This window comes from Siphateles boraxobius, unplaced genomic scaffold, assembly GCF_051911475.1.
Source record: "Siphateles boraxobius isolate OS27281-9 unplaced genomic scaffold, OSU_SipBor_1 68, whole genome shotgun sequence".
Classification (NCBI taxonomy): domain Eukaryota; kingdom Metazoa; phylum Chordata; class Actinopteri; order Cypriniformes; family Leuciscidae; genus Siphateles; species Siphateles boraxobius.
This window is the reverse complement of record NW_027509195.1, coordinates 8743717-8756931: the sequence shown is the minus strand read 5'-3', so window position 1 is coordinate 8756931 and position 13215 is coordinate 8743717. Positions and strand designations below refer to the sequence as shown.

The 13215-nt window shown below is 37.2% G+C and overlaps 1 protein-coding gene across 5 annotated transcripts in view; it reads left to right on the top strand.

The window, feature by feature from the left end:
- lamb2l (laminin, beta 2-like) overlaps window positions 1–13215 on the top strand; it is a 46954-nt gene that overhangs the window by 7940 nt on the left and 25799 nt on the right. For 2 of the 5 annotated variants that reach the window (XM_077214452.1, XM_077214454.1), the window contains exon 2: window positions 3963–4038. The exons of 2 other annotated variants lie outside the window; for them this stretch is intronic. In XM_077214452.1, the coding sequence (XP_077070567.1) occupies window positions 4002–4038 (37 nt within the window). In that variant the 5' untranslated portion in view covers window positions 3963–4001. Of the gene's footprint in view, window positions 1–243; window positions 297–3962; window positions 4039–13215 lie in introns of all 5 variants that reach the window. One more of the 5 variants, XM_077214453.1, reaches the window with a different exon arrangement.

Genomic DNA, 13215 nt, shown 5'->3' with positions numbered 1-13215 from the left:
GAGTGACAGCTGCATTTGAATAAGAATCACTCTCCATTCACCCCATTGCTGCGCTGAGGGTGGGGGAACCGTTTTCAGTCCACTCTGATTGGCTCAAGCCATTCCTTCTTTTTTTGTCCAGAAAGGCCAGTTGTGCCTATAAAGGTTTTTTTTTTTGTGCTTAACTTTACACATTCACATTTTTTTCCTACACAACCTTAGTCTCACACACAGAACCAATCATACTCTTTTTGTGCCTCCAAGGGAGCCTTTTTCAGAGCCTTCCCTGCCCAGAGGATATTTATCAACTTGTGTGGGTGCGTGAGTACTAATGTTTCTTGTATTTTACATATAAGGCTTTAGATAAAGAATCAGAGGCTCTGCGCTTTGGTTGGTCTACACAGATGCAGGTGATGCTGGCTTTATCTGTTGTCTTGCCTGCCAGTTTTTTAAATCCTGTTATTCACTTTAGCTGTTTTTTGTCCTTCTTTGATTTGACTGTTTTTTATCTCTTCTTTATCTATGAGGTATCATACCTTACTGTCCTGTTATTGTCTAGACTGAATTTAAGGACTGTGCCTTTTCATTTAATGTCCCGTATAACAGTAAATTATTTTATGTCATAATTTTTTAAGGGGTTTAAAATCATAGAATTATATCAATAGTTTTTCAATCACTTGACTTCTTATAGCAGGTTTTAAGTTAGCATACAATTCTTTTTGTGGATTTCTGTGCATGTATTTCTGCATACGTGTTGTATTTATTAACTGATGCAGTGAAACGGTTTGTTCTCTATGGTAGTTGAGTGAGTGTGAGAGGATTTAGTGGCAGTTAAATGTGGAGTGGAAGCTGTGTGGGAAACGGAGACTGTGGCATTGTGTGTTGGAGCTGACCTGTCACTCCTCTCACCAGCACACTGAAGAGCCTGAAGCCGGGGACCCGACGCTCCTCACTTGAGCTCACACTCATGGTTCCACCAGACAAAAACTGCATGGCTTCACTCTCACCTACTCATGTTTACCTCACTTCGAATCTTTAATAATAATTTGGTGAAATATCTAGTGTGCTAATATATTCAAAGTATATAAATACAACGGAGACATAGCCGAGGGGGCAAGTGCTCTGACATATGCTGCTTTTGCGCTTTGGGAGACCCGATGTCTAACCCTCTCTCTTCTCTTGTGATTTTCTGTCTGTCCTCCTGTCCTCCTCTGTCCTATCTAAATAAAGACAAAAAAGAAAACATAGAAATACAGATATATCATTTTAGTGAAGGAGATACAGAAATATTATTGTATTAACAGAACAATTTTTTAAATTATATAAATTATATATTATTTGTATAATATTAAAAGAAACTGGGAGTGGAGAATGATATACATTATTTCTATAGTAATTAAAAAGTTTATTTTGTGAAGTTTTAAAAACTGTATGTTATTGAATGAAAAAAATCAGTTATCATCTTGATTGTATGCTTTATATAATTTATTTTACTATATTAACCATACCATTAATTATATAAATAAGAATATATTAATTTCAAATGATTTTAAGCTATCATGTGGCCCCCTAGAAACACTGGTATACTTTAGTCGATGCTTTATGACTGTCAAAAGTCTATTCTTAATTAAATTTCTGCACTGACATTGAATTCTGGTTATGTCGCGGTCACCAGCTAGTCACCACCTCCTCACTACATTTCCCATCATCCTCCCTGGCCCTCACTTGCATGCACTTCCCAATCACAGAGATCGCTGTCACCTGTCACCAATCTTCACTGATCATTATACAGCACTATATAATTCTTCCCACTACACTTCACCATTGTCTGGTCTCATCGTTCCCTCAAAGAACACATACCTGCCCGATGTCTCCAGTCATCTGCTCCCTTCATCCGTCTTCAGTCATCTGCCATTCATATCACATACTTCTGCAAATAAACCTGTTGATCACTTTACCTGTGTGAATCCTTCTGTTGCATGGCAGGTTAAGTGCGCTAAATGTTTTTTAAATCTGTTGTGTAGTTAATGCAAACAAATACTTAAATTTAGTGCACAGTATGGAACCATTAAAGATAATTTTACAGGTCCTTCTCAAAAAATTAGCATATTGTGATAAAGTTCATTATTTTCCATAATGTAATGATAAAAATTAAACTTTCATATATTTTAGATTCATTGCACACCAACTGAAATATTTAAGGTCTTTTATTGTTTTAATACTGATGATTTTGGCATACAGCTCATGAAAACCCAAAATTCCTGTCTCAAAAAATTAGCATATCATGAAAAGGGTCTCTAAACGAGCTATTAACCTAATCATCTGAATCAACTAATTAACTCTAAACACCTGCAAAAGATTCCTGAGGCTTTTAAAAACTTCCAGCCTGTTTCATTACTCAAAACCGCAATCATGGGTAAGACTGCCGACCTGACTGCTGTCCAGAAGGCCATCATTGACACCCTCAAGCAAGAGGGTAAAACACAGAAAGAAATTTCTGAACAAATAGGCTGTTCCCAGAGTGCTGTATCAAGGCACCTCAGTGGGAAGTCTGTGGGAAGGAAAAAGTGTGGCAAAAAACGCTGCACAACGAGAAGAGGTGACCGGACCCTGAGGAAGATTGTGGAGAAGGACCGATTCCAGACCTTGGGGGACCTGCGAAAGCAGTGGACTGAGTCTGGAGTAGAAACATCCAGAGCCACCGTGCACAGGCGTGTGCAGGAAATGGGCTACAGGTGCCGCATTCCCCAGGTCAAGCCACTTTTGAACCAGAAACAGCGGCAGAAGCGCCTGGCCTGGGCTACAGAGAAGCAGCACTGGACTGTTGCTCAGTGGTCCAAAGTACTTTTTTAGGATGAAAGCAAATTTTCCATGTCATTCGGAAATCAAGGTGCCAGAGTCTGGAGGAAGACTGGGGAGAAGGAAATGCCAAAATGCCTGAAGTCCAGTGTCAAGTACCCACAGTCAGTGATGGTCTGGGGTGCCATGTCAGCTGCTGGTGTTGGTCCACTGTGTTTTATCAAGGGCAGGGTCAATGCAGCTAGCTATCAGGAGATTTTGGAGCACTTCATGCTTCCATCTACTGAAAAGCTTTATGGAGATGAAGATTTCATTTTTCAGCACGACCTGGCACCTGCTCACAGTGCCAAAACCACTGGTAAATGGTTTACTGACCATGGTATTACTGTGCTCAATTGGCCTGCCAACTCTCCTGACCTGAACCCCATAGAGAATCTGTGGGATATTGTGAAGAGAAAGTTGAGAGACGCAAGACCCAACACTCTGGATGAGCTTAAGGCCGCTATCGAAGCATCCTGGGCCTCCATAACACCTCAGCAGTGCCACAGGCTGATTGCCTCCATGCCACGCCGCATTGAAGCAGTCATTTCTGCAAAAGGATTCCCGACCAAGTATTGAGTGCATAACTGAACATAATTATTTGAAGGTTGACTTTTTTTGTATTAAAAACACTTATTTTATTGGTCGGATGAAATATGCTAATTTTTTGAGATTTATGTATTTTGGGTTTTCATGAGCTGTATGCCAAAATCATCAGTATTAAAACAATAAAAGACCTGAAATATTTCAGTTGGTGTGCAATGAATCTAAAATATATGAAAGTTTAATTTTTAGCATTAAATTATGGAAAATAATGAACTTTATCACAATATGCAAATTTTTTGAGAAGGACCTGTTTATAATTTTCATATTAGTAATTGTTTCTGTCCAATTAAGAACTAAATACTGTAAAAAAGATAGCCATTTAATATCAAAGCTTTGAAGGGGGAAGACACTAAAACAAACCCACCATATTACTATATTTAATTAAAAGAATGCGTGTTTGACGTTCAGATGCTGTTTTTATGAATCATTGAAATGTCTTGTGAATGCATTGTATGAATATCTTTAGCACCTGATACTACATTTCTTTTTTTTTTGTAAGCTGCTGAACAATCTTTTTCTTATTTTTCTTTGTATTTCAGGCCCCTGGAAATCAGCTACCCGTGTTCATTTGATAGCCCATGATGATGGCCAAATATTTCAGTGTTCTGCTTCTGGGTAAGTTACAGATTAAATTGAACTGATTTCTGCATAAACTAGAGTATGGTGGTAATTTCCTTACCTTGCAGACGTCAGATGTGATAATGCACCAAATTTTATGTCATCTACACACCCTCAAGTTGTTTCAAACTTGTATGTTTTTCTTTCTTATTTTCACTTATAACACAGAAGAAGCTATTTTAAAGAACGTGGGTAACCAAACAGTTGACAGTTAACCAAAAGCCATTGACTACATATAGGAAAGAAATACAGTTGCGCTTTATTTTACAGTATGTGCACTTTCAATGTACTGAATAGTATAAGGTAATTACATGGGTTAAGATTAAGGTTTAGGGGTAGGTTCAGGGTACCTAGTTATTACCCAGTTATTGTAATTACTACAATAAGTAAATATGTACATGCGAAACAGGACTATAAAATATAGTGCTACCAAAAATACTATGGAAGTCAATGGCTACCGTCGTTTTTGGCTACCCACATACATTCTTCAAAATATGATCTTCTGTGTTCAGCAGAAGAAAGAAAAACATACAGGTTTTGGAACAACCTGAGGGTGAGTAAATGATGACAAATTTTCATTTTTGGGTGAACTATCCCTTAAAGGTGGGATCATAAAATGACTGATGACAACACATTCATTCCAATGTCATTATCAAAGTCTGACTCTCCAGTGAGGTGAGCAGGGGATAAGCTTCTTAAATAAAGTGAAGTTCAAACACACAGACCCCCACCCAGGAGGTCTTTCACAGTAGCTCCCACGAGAGCCCTTTTCAACAAAACAATCTAGACTTAAGTAAACGAAAACATGACCAACCTGTTACCCCTCTGTCGTCTTTAGCATCAGTGTCTGGCCTTTCTCTCTCTGAAGAGCAGCAATCAGAGGCATTGTGTTTGCTTTTCCTTGCTTCTTTGTGTTTCATAATGAAAGGTCTATGCATTATGGAGAGGAAACCGTACGCCACTAAACAAGGCAAAGACAATTTCTGTCGATATTTAACGACCAGAAAGACATACAAACAAATACATGGGACAAATTCATAAACATTTTTGCATTCCACTGCTTTTTCGCTGTTCTTTCTGGTTTTTGACTGTCCAGACGTGTTTGACTTGACTGTTGTGCTTGCATCTCATGTCTTTTGCGGTGTCTTGTGCATGATATGCTGTTCTAAAAATGCAGCACTCAAGTTAAAAGAAGTTAAACATCTGCAAATTAAACTCTACAAAAGACATGCGCACGATCAAACATGTCCATCTAGTGCATGTTTGCATAGAAAAACACAGAACATGTTTTTGCATTTAAAAATGAGTGATCAGGGCAGTGCAATGAAAAAAAAACAAGAGATTTTTTTTCATTGCACTGGCCTGCATCACTCATTTTTAAATGCAAAAACGTGTTCTGTGTTTTTCTATGTAAACATGCACTAGATGGACATGTTTGATCGTGCGCATGTCTTTTGTAGAGTCTCATGTATGACACAGCATTCCCCACTCAATTTCAAATTAGTTCAGCTTTAAAAAAAATTATCTATAAACCTTGTGGTTTTTTTTTATTGCACTGCCCTGCGTCTCTCATTTTTAAATACAAAAACGTATTCTGTATTGTTTTCTATGTAAACATGCACTAAATGGACATGTTATGTTCGCATCTTGCATCTTTTGCAACGTCTTGTTCGTGACATGCCGTTCTAAAAATGTGGCACTCAAATTAAAAAGTGTTTCTAGACCTAGACCTTGCATTTGCTGCAAATTTATTTATAAAGTTTTTGCAATTCAGTTTAACCAGGTGCTTAATGCACTGAAGCAGTGATGCACAGTATTTAACTTAAGTTATTGGCACATTTCCTTTTATGTTATTAAAGACTCATTATAGATTCAGTGCTGTTTGCCTGCTGCCAATTGCGCCAGTGGAAATAAAAAACTTTTTTTTTGATCAGGGTAGCTGTAGTTTGACGGGCTAACAGTTAGTACACATACTTTTGAAACTTGTAGTCGTGGTGCTCATGCTTGGGATGCAGGTGCCAGTCATTTTCACTCTCTGCTATATGTATTGAATCAAAAGAGCGAGAGAAACTGAAGGAGGGAGAGAAGTGGAGAATAAGAGTGGGGAGCAGGATTTCAATAGTGAGGGTGCTTCACTAGGGATGGAATGAGAAGAGTGCTGAGGATGGCCATTAGTTTTGACATGTGGGATAGAGGGGGATCAACACGCTAATTTTGGCCTATTATTCTCATTGTAGCACAGTGCGTCATTTATTATTTTATCAGTATCCTTATATGCTCAATCACTAGTCATTTAGCTAGATGCCTAAATGCATATCCCCTGTTGAAAATACTACACTTAAAAGATTAAATATCTGGAAAAATGGACTGGAAATGGAAAAACACTGCAACACTGGCTCTGTTCCAAACCCTAGTGAGCTGCCTACCTAGATGACATGTTTAGACATCATACTGTAGGGTCACTCCTAATGCAAAGACACTTCTGAACAGTAGTCAGCAAAATTAAGCAGCTTTAGTTAGAGCTATAGCCTTGTGTCACACTCCGAAATATGGTATAGCTGCCCCTCGGGTGACCCCAGATCAAGAAACGAGTTGCCTCTGAAATTGTATACTGTCTGAGTAGATACCATTTAGTATGTTCTATATAGTATGAATGTGAACGTAATCAAAACGTACTCATGTTGTCATTGTCATGTGACTCCTTTCACTGTTATTCACAACTCCTCTCCCATGGCCTCATAGATAGTAAAGTGTCCATCAGATGCGCACTTCAGTGTCTCGAAGGACGTTGAAAGTTGTCCGGGTACCTTTTGCCTACTGGTTTATGAATACATACGGACATTTTCAGCCCAGGCTTATTCGAAAACCGTTACTGTGGCAACATTTTTGCAAAGCGCAGAATATGTTGCGTCGTGCACGTTTCGCGACCTTTTCAAAGTGAAATGTCCAGTAAGTGGTGATAAAAGCGTGTTTCGCTTTTTTCTGGAACGGATGAACGTGAATATGCAACGTTTTATTACGTCAGAGTTTTTACGTATCACTGCAGTTCTGAATTGAAATGTCCAGTGAGTGGCGCGAAAGATTACTGCTCAATTACGTTTTAAAATAACGTACACCTACACTATACACTGCCCTAAACCAACCCGATAGTATTAACAAAGCAAATGCGTCATAAAAACGTAATCGTAACCATGCCATTTTAGCTTGATTTAGAACTTTGAGCTCTTTTTCCGTAACTCGTCTTTTACGGGATTTGTACCCGAGCTCTTCACATCACAAATACATTTCTGTACCAACTGAGCTACTGAGCAAGCTTAATAAGTCAGTAAAACTGAAGATATGGAGCTGTTTAATTGATGCAAATTCCAAAATATATTAGTTTACAGATCATAAACTATGGTAAAAAGCGTTTTAAGGTCATAACATAATTTTGCAAGGAGCCGCGTGAAAACAAGTCTTTATTAATCCATAATCTTCCCCTGTAATCATAATTGTGTGTGAAAACGATTAATAGTGCTTGCTGTTTACTGCATCTACCATCTAGTGTTCATTTCGTTTAAAAACTGCAGTTATATGTACATATTTTGCGTTTTGCAAAAATGTTGCCACAGGAACATTTTTCCAATGAGCCTGTGTTGCACATTTTTCATACTGTTTTTAGCCTACTATGTAGTAGGGAAAGGGAATACATTTTCGGATACAGGACCAGCTTGAGGCCTGTCTATTCTACTCTCCTTTCCATTTAAAGGGGGAAAAAATCCCTCCAAAATGCTAGGTAGGCCTACCTCATTTTAATTCTGAGGTAGCAATAAAAAGAGGCTTTCGCACCGGATAGATCTAGGAACTAACCACCAGGGTGGTTTCCAAAATGGTTCCCATAGGAACGTTTTCCTGTTGCATTCGCACCGCCAGTAGGACCTCTGAAGTGACGCAAGCCGCGCTTGTTGTGACTTATTTTGACGGCGCTGAGAACGCAAGAGCCTGAGCAAACAAACAGTGCTCGCATTCTTAGTGTTCGTGTTCATTAGTTTACGATCTGTCTAACAGTCCTGTCTAATACTTTATTAAACTGTTATTCATAGAAAGTAGACAAGTTTATGAAAATATATTTGCGAATGCCGTGTGGTTGATGTCCAATGTTACTGCAATGTTGTATTTTCTCCTCAGCGTAAAGGTTAAGATGTCCATCTATCACTGTTTTCCATGTTCGTATAGTTAGTTTCTGGAGTCTATAATTTGTGTGTTTACATAGCTTTTTTAAAAATGGCGGGTGCTGGTGTTTCGAATGCGTTCGGCCAATCCGCGTAACGTCACGGATAGCTCCTATAGTGCTGGTTTAGACCCTTCTCTGAAGTAGGAGCTAAATTAGTTCCTCCAAAAGAATTTCTAGAACTGAAATCGTTCCTAGTTCCTGCGGTGCAAACGCGCCGACATCCGGGTACTTTAAGTAATAGTTCTATGAACTATGAAAAGGCTCCTCTGGTGCGAAAGCCCTGTTTGGCAATCCCATAATACATTGCAGCAAATTAAAAAAAAGGCAACAAGATGTTAAATACCGATCATAAATATAATTTTATTCAGTACTGAAGAGTGTTGATGAAAAAACTTGTGTTTGAGTGTGCTTTTAATTGACTTAGGCTATTGTGTTATTAGCTTAGCAACACATGCTAACATCACACATTAGAATGAATTGCATTAGCCAAGGCCCTCTGATGTTCTGTTAAGTGTTAATTTGTAAGATGTAAAGATATTATCTGCCTTTTTTTGAATGTTGATGCCTTTCTGTGGGTTAGAAAGCTGTGTTTAAAGCTTCAGCCAGAATTTAGAGCATGAGAGGAATGTTGTGGAAATGAACAGTCTCAGGTGTGTGATTTCTAAATGTGGCTTTTTAAAAGATATTTTAAGTAGTGGCTGGAAAGCCTGGTTTGATGAAGGGGTGTTAAAGGGGTCATCGGATGCAAGATTCACTTTTATATGTGTGGACGCAAAAATCCATTCACTCAACTTTTTTTTTTTTAATCCTCAAAAAGCCTAAACACTCTCAATTATCAAGCTGTTTGGATTTTTGGAGCAATGTGATGTCATATTGCTCATGCTCCGCTCACGACCGCTGACGGACTGTCCCGTATTAGCATATTTCCGCCCTCAGTCATTTGTATACTTTATGCCATCAGGTTGCCCGGGCAGCACTTTACATGTCGGGCGTCAACACGCCCCATGGAAGAGAGGGATGGGGTGAGCAAGAGACACTCACCGAAACGGGTCGCTGTGAACAGACCTGTTTTTGAGGAGGTAAAAAGAGTGTTGTTTTACACAACCATTGAGGAATTTTAACCAAAGTATATTACAAACTTTACACGAAGACCCTAAAGAATCATACCAACTTGTGGAAAATGGGCAGCCGATGACCCCTTTAAACAAGCTTCCAGTAGATTCTCATGAAGGAGTTAACTTCACTCATTAATTTCTAATGTGTTTTCTGTAAGATCTCTTTTCTTAGTGTTTAATTTGGACTATTACACAGCAGTTTCATATTTTTATAAAACATAGACAATAGCATTTCGACTGTCAGTATAATATTCTATTCACAATAATGGGACACCTGAGTAGGCCTGCATGTTTAATCAAATTAAAAATTAACTTGCTATTTGGCCTAGTGTGATTATCAAATCACTACAGCTATGATTTAAATAAATATATGTGCTGCATGTTTTATAGTGAAGCACAGCACTGTGTTAATAAGTTTGTCCACTGTTTACCAAGAATTCAAATGCTAATCATCACCGATAACATGTTTTACAGTAATTATTTCTGGCACAAGCACAAGTTCATTATCTGGAGCTGTGGGCTCTGTGCCCATTGTACTTTCTTTACTCAATGTGGGTCAGTAAGACTGCGTGTTAATGATTGTACAAGGAATATGACCAAGGTGTGTGAGCATGTGCCACTGTAATGGAATGTCTCTATGTGTCTTAGGGCATGTGTACTTTGTGAACTCTGTCCTGTTTTGGAATAAACGTCATGTAGACAAAATTTATTAGGTCTGCCAGCTTTAGGGTGCATTGCTTATACCTACTTCTTCATAAGCGGTCTATTGTACCATCAGTATTATCTGTGGAGGAACATTCTAGTTATGATCTGTCAAGTGTTAGATTGTGATTGTTTAACTTCAAACAACAATGACTGCCTTGCTTTGTCTGTGCCTGTAGGTTCACTATCTGATATTTCACATTCCAGTTCAGGGTTTGACAGTGCTTTGTCTATGCTATAGCTTACTTTTTATTCTTAACCCTTTGATGCGCAAGCTATGGATACCCCTTCTAATGCACAACATGGGTCTAAAAAGACCCGTATTCATTTCCTATGCTATTTCATGCATGGCTTGGCATTTTTTTGTTTCACCTTTTGAAATCACTTTATTTGAGGATTTAATATTTCATGATCTATAAATTTCATGATTTATGAATATACAAAATATCTTGTTTTCAATTATCACAAATTCATATTGTAATATTTCCTAGGTTTTGTGTTAATAAATCAAGTTTACACACATGGTTCTGAAATGACCCATCTATGCAAGCGTGATAAAACAAAAGAATAAAGAAAACTTTTTGTTAAAAATAAACAATGTCACAGTTGTTTAGATCAACACATTTACTGTAACACTTGAAATATGTTTATTGGCCACTTTGTCACACATATAACCGATAACACTGAAATTGAACTGTAGTGTAGTGCAACTGTAGGGGGATCACCCCACCACCAATGTGCAGCATCCACCCGGATGATGCGACAGCAGCCATAGTGCACCACAACGCCACCACACGACGGCTTATGTGACCGATAGCATTGATTTATGACCACAAATAAAAATTAATATGGAGGTACAAGGTTTCTGCCCAACAGCGACAATATACAGTATACTTGTATATAAAACTTTCTATTGCAAATTTTATTTTGTTGACCTAGCTAACATAGATAAAATAGAATATGTCGACCGCAAGCTAGCTAATAGTATTGGACATGTTTCTCTTTTGCACTAGTAATGGATTTCAAGGTCAAGGTAACCTTAGCCTAAACGTTCAAATATTAGGCTATATCTAGATGTCTTTCACAAAATATCAAATATTTTCGGTGACAAAAAATTTATTAAATAAAACTTGCATGAAATATACAAAAGCAGCCGTTGAATTGTGAAATGTGTGGCAGGTGAATAGTTTTCTGCAGTAAATATATTTGTACTATTTATAAATATCAAAGGTTCCTATATGGGTCATTTTTGACCCATGTGTGTAAAATTGATGTAGAAATAAAAACGTGGTTGTTTATGAAGTAAGAATAAACATAATGATTTTTGGAAATCAAAAACAAGATATTTAATGAATACCTGGATTAATAAATGATAAAATACATTTCTTTCAAATATTAAGCAAAGAAACATGAATACGGGTCATTTTAGACCCATGTTGCGCATTAGAAGGGTACTGACACAAAAACAAATTTTATTCAAAAAGTAAGAAAGGAAAAATGTAAATAAGGATTTTTAATGATCTAAAACAAGTTAATTGAGGAATACCTGGAATACTGAATGATGAAATTAATTTCTTGCAAAGATATAGAAAATGAAAACTCAGTCGGTCTATTTAGACCCATGTTGTGCATCAAAGGGTTAAATCAGTAAAATCAAAATGGACAAATCTTGTTTTTTGTTTGCTTGTTGTTTAAACGGAATATTGCATTTAAAAAAAGTTATTTAATTATTTTTCTGTCCACATCATTATAATTTGATTATAAATAAAATAAAATAGATTTCTACCCCCCTCGACATCTCTTTGATGACGTGTTTAAATGCTTTTCTTGATCGTATATGTTATTTTGTGTGTATTGCTGTATTCTGCACTATGTATTTTGTTGTATTTTGCTGTATTTTGTACACAACAATGAACAAAATCAGATCCAATCAATTCCTCATGGACAGAATCAAGTACCGCCCTAAATTTTTTTTCTTGTCCGAGACGCCATTTCACTTGCATATATAGGGAAGAACAGATGTAATCAGTTCCATGTTTATTTCCATATTCCAACCCCTGCCCTCAGTGGTACTTAAGGAGCCAGTGCTCTAATTATCCAGTTTATTAAGTAAGCAAGTAACATAGTAAGAAATGACTGACTGTAAAACATATGAATCGAAGAGTACACTGGCTGCAATAATCTGATAATTATTTTCATGCTATGGATGGTAACCAAATAATGGACATTCAATTTCGACTCAATTGTGTCTTAATAGATTGAGAAATAAAACACAAAGTAAAATCAGTCATTTTAAATTCTACAAGTGAATTAGGGCATCGAAAACATTAAAATGTTCACTACAGTATGACAAATGGATATTCATTTTGAGATTTGCTAAAGATTACATTCAAGAGTTAATTCATTATGTATGTTTTTAAAGATGAACTTTTAAGTGAGCGTCCAATTATAGCAATTAGCAAAGGTGATCTAAATATAAAAATAGAGGAAATGAGCATGCATAAATAAATACTAACTGCTACATAAACGGTAAATTTAAACAAATCTAATATCAACCGATTACCACACTGGTACCAACATACATGCCTCAGGTAATATAAAAACAATCATATTGTTTATAAATGATGGTGGTCTCAGCTTCATTGCGACATGCAGTGCAGCACATGTGGCGGCTTGTCGTCGACTCGCGGAATGCCATTCCTTAGCTACAGATGGGCATTTTGCAAGACCTGTGTGAGATACTTTTACACCTGGAATTTTTCTCTTAATGAATGATATTTTCCTGGTTTGGCATTCCTGTACTATCTGCACTTTGCAGATGCACATTTGCCTCTGTAACCGCTTGTATCTTGTATCTCTGTGTGCTGTAAATGTGGCATGTAGGAAAGAGGGTGTGTGTTATCACGTATGCAGTTTGTGGGTGTGCTAAAAAAAATGCAGGGAAAAGCAGCCATCTACCTGCCTCAACCTAAAAGAGCAGATGTTTAAATAGTTTTATTTTAATAAGCTTGAAATTGATTTGTGAGTACAAACTGGACTACTGTGAACTGTGAATACAAAATTATTTTTTAACTATAGTTAATTAGTCTACTCAAAGACTTGAATGGATGGAATAATCCACTGCTTGTACATTATTTCTTCCAT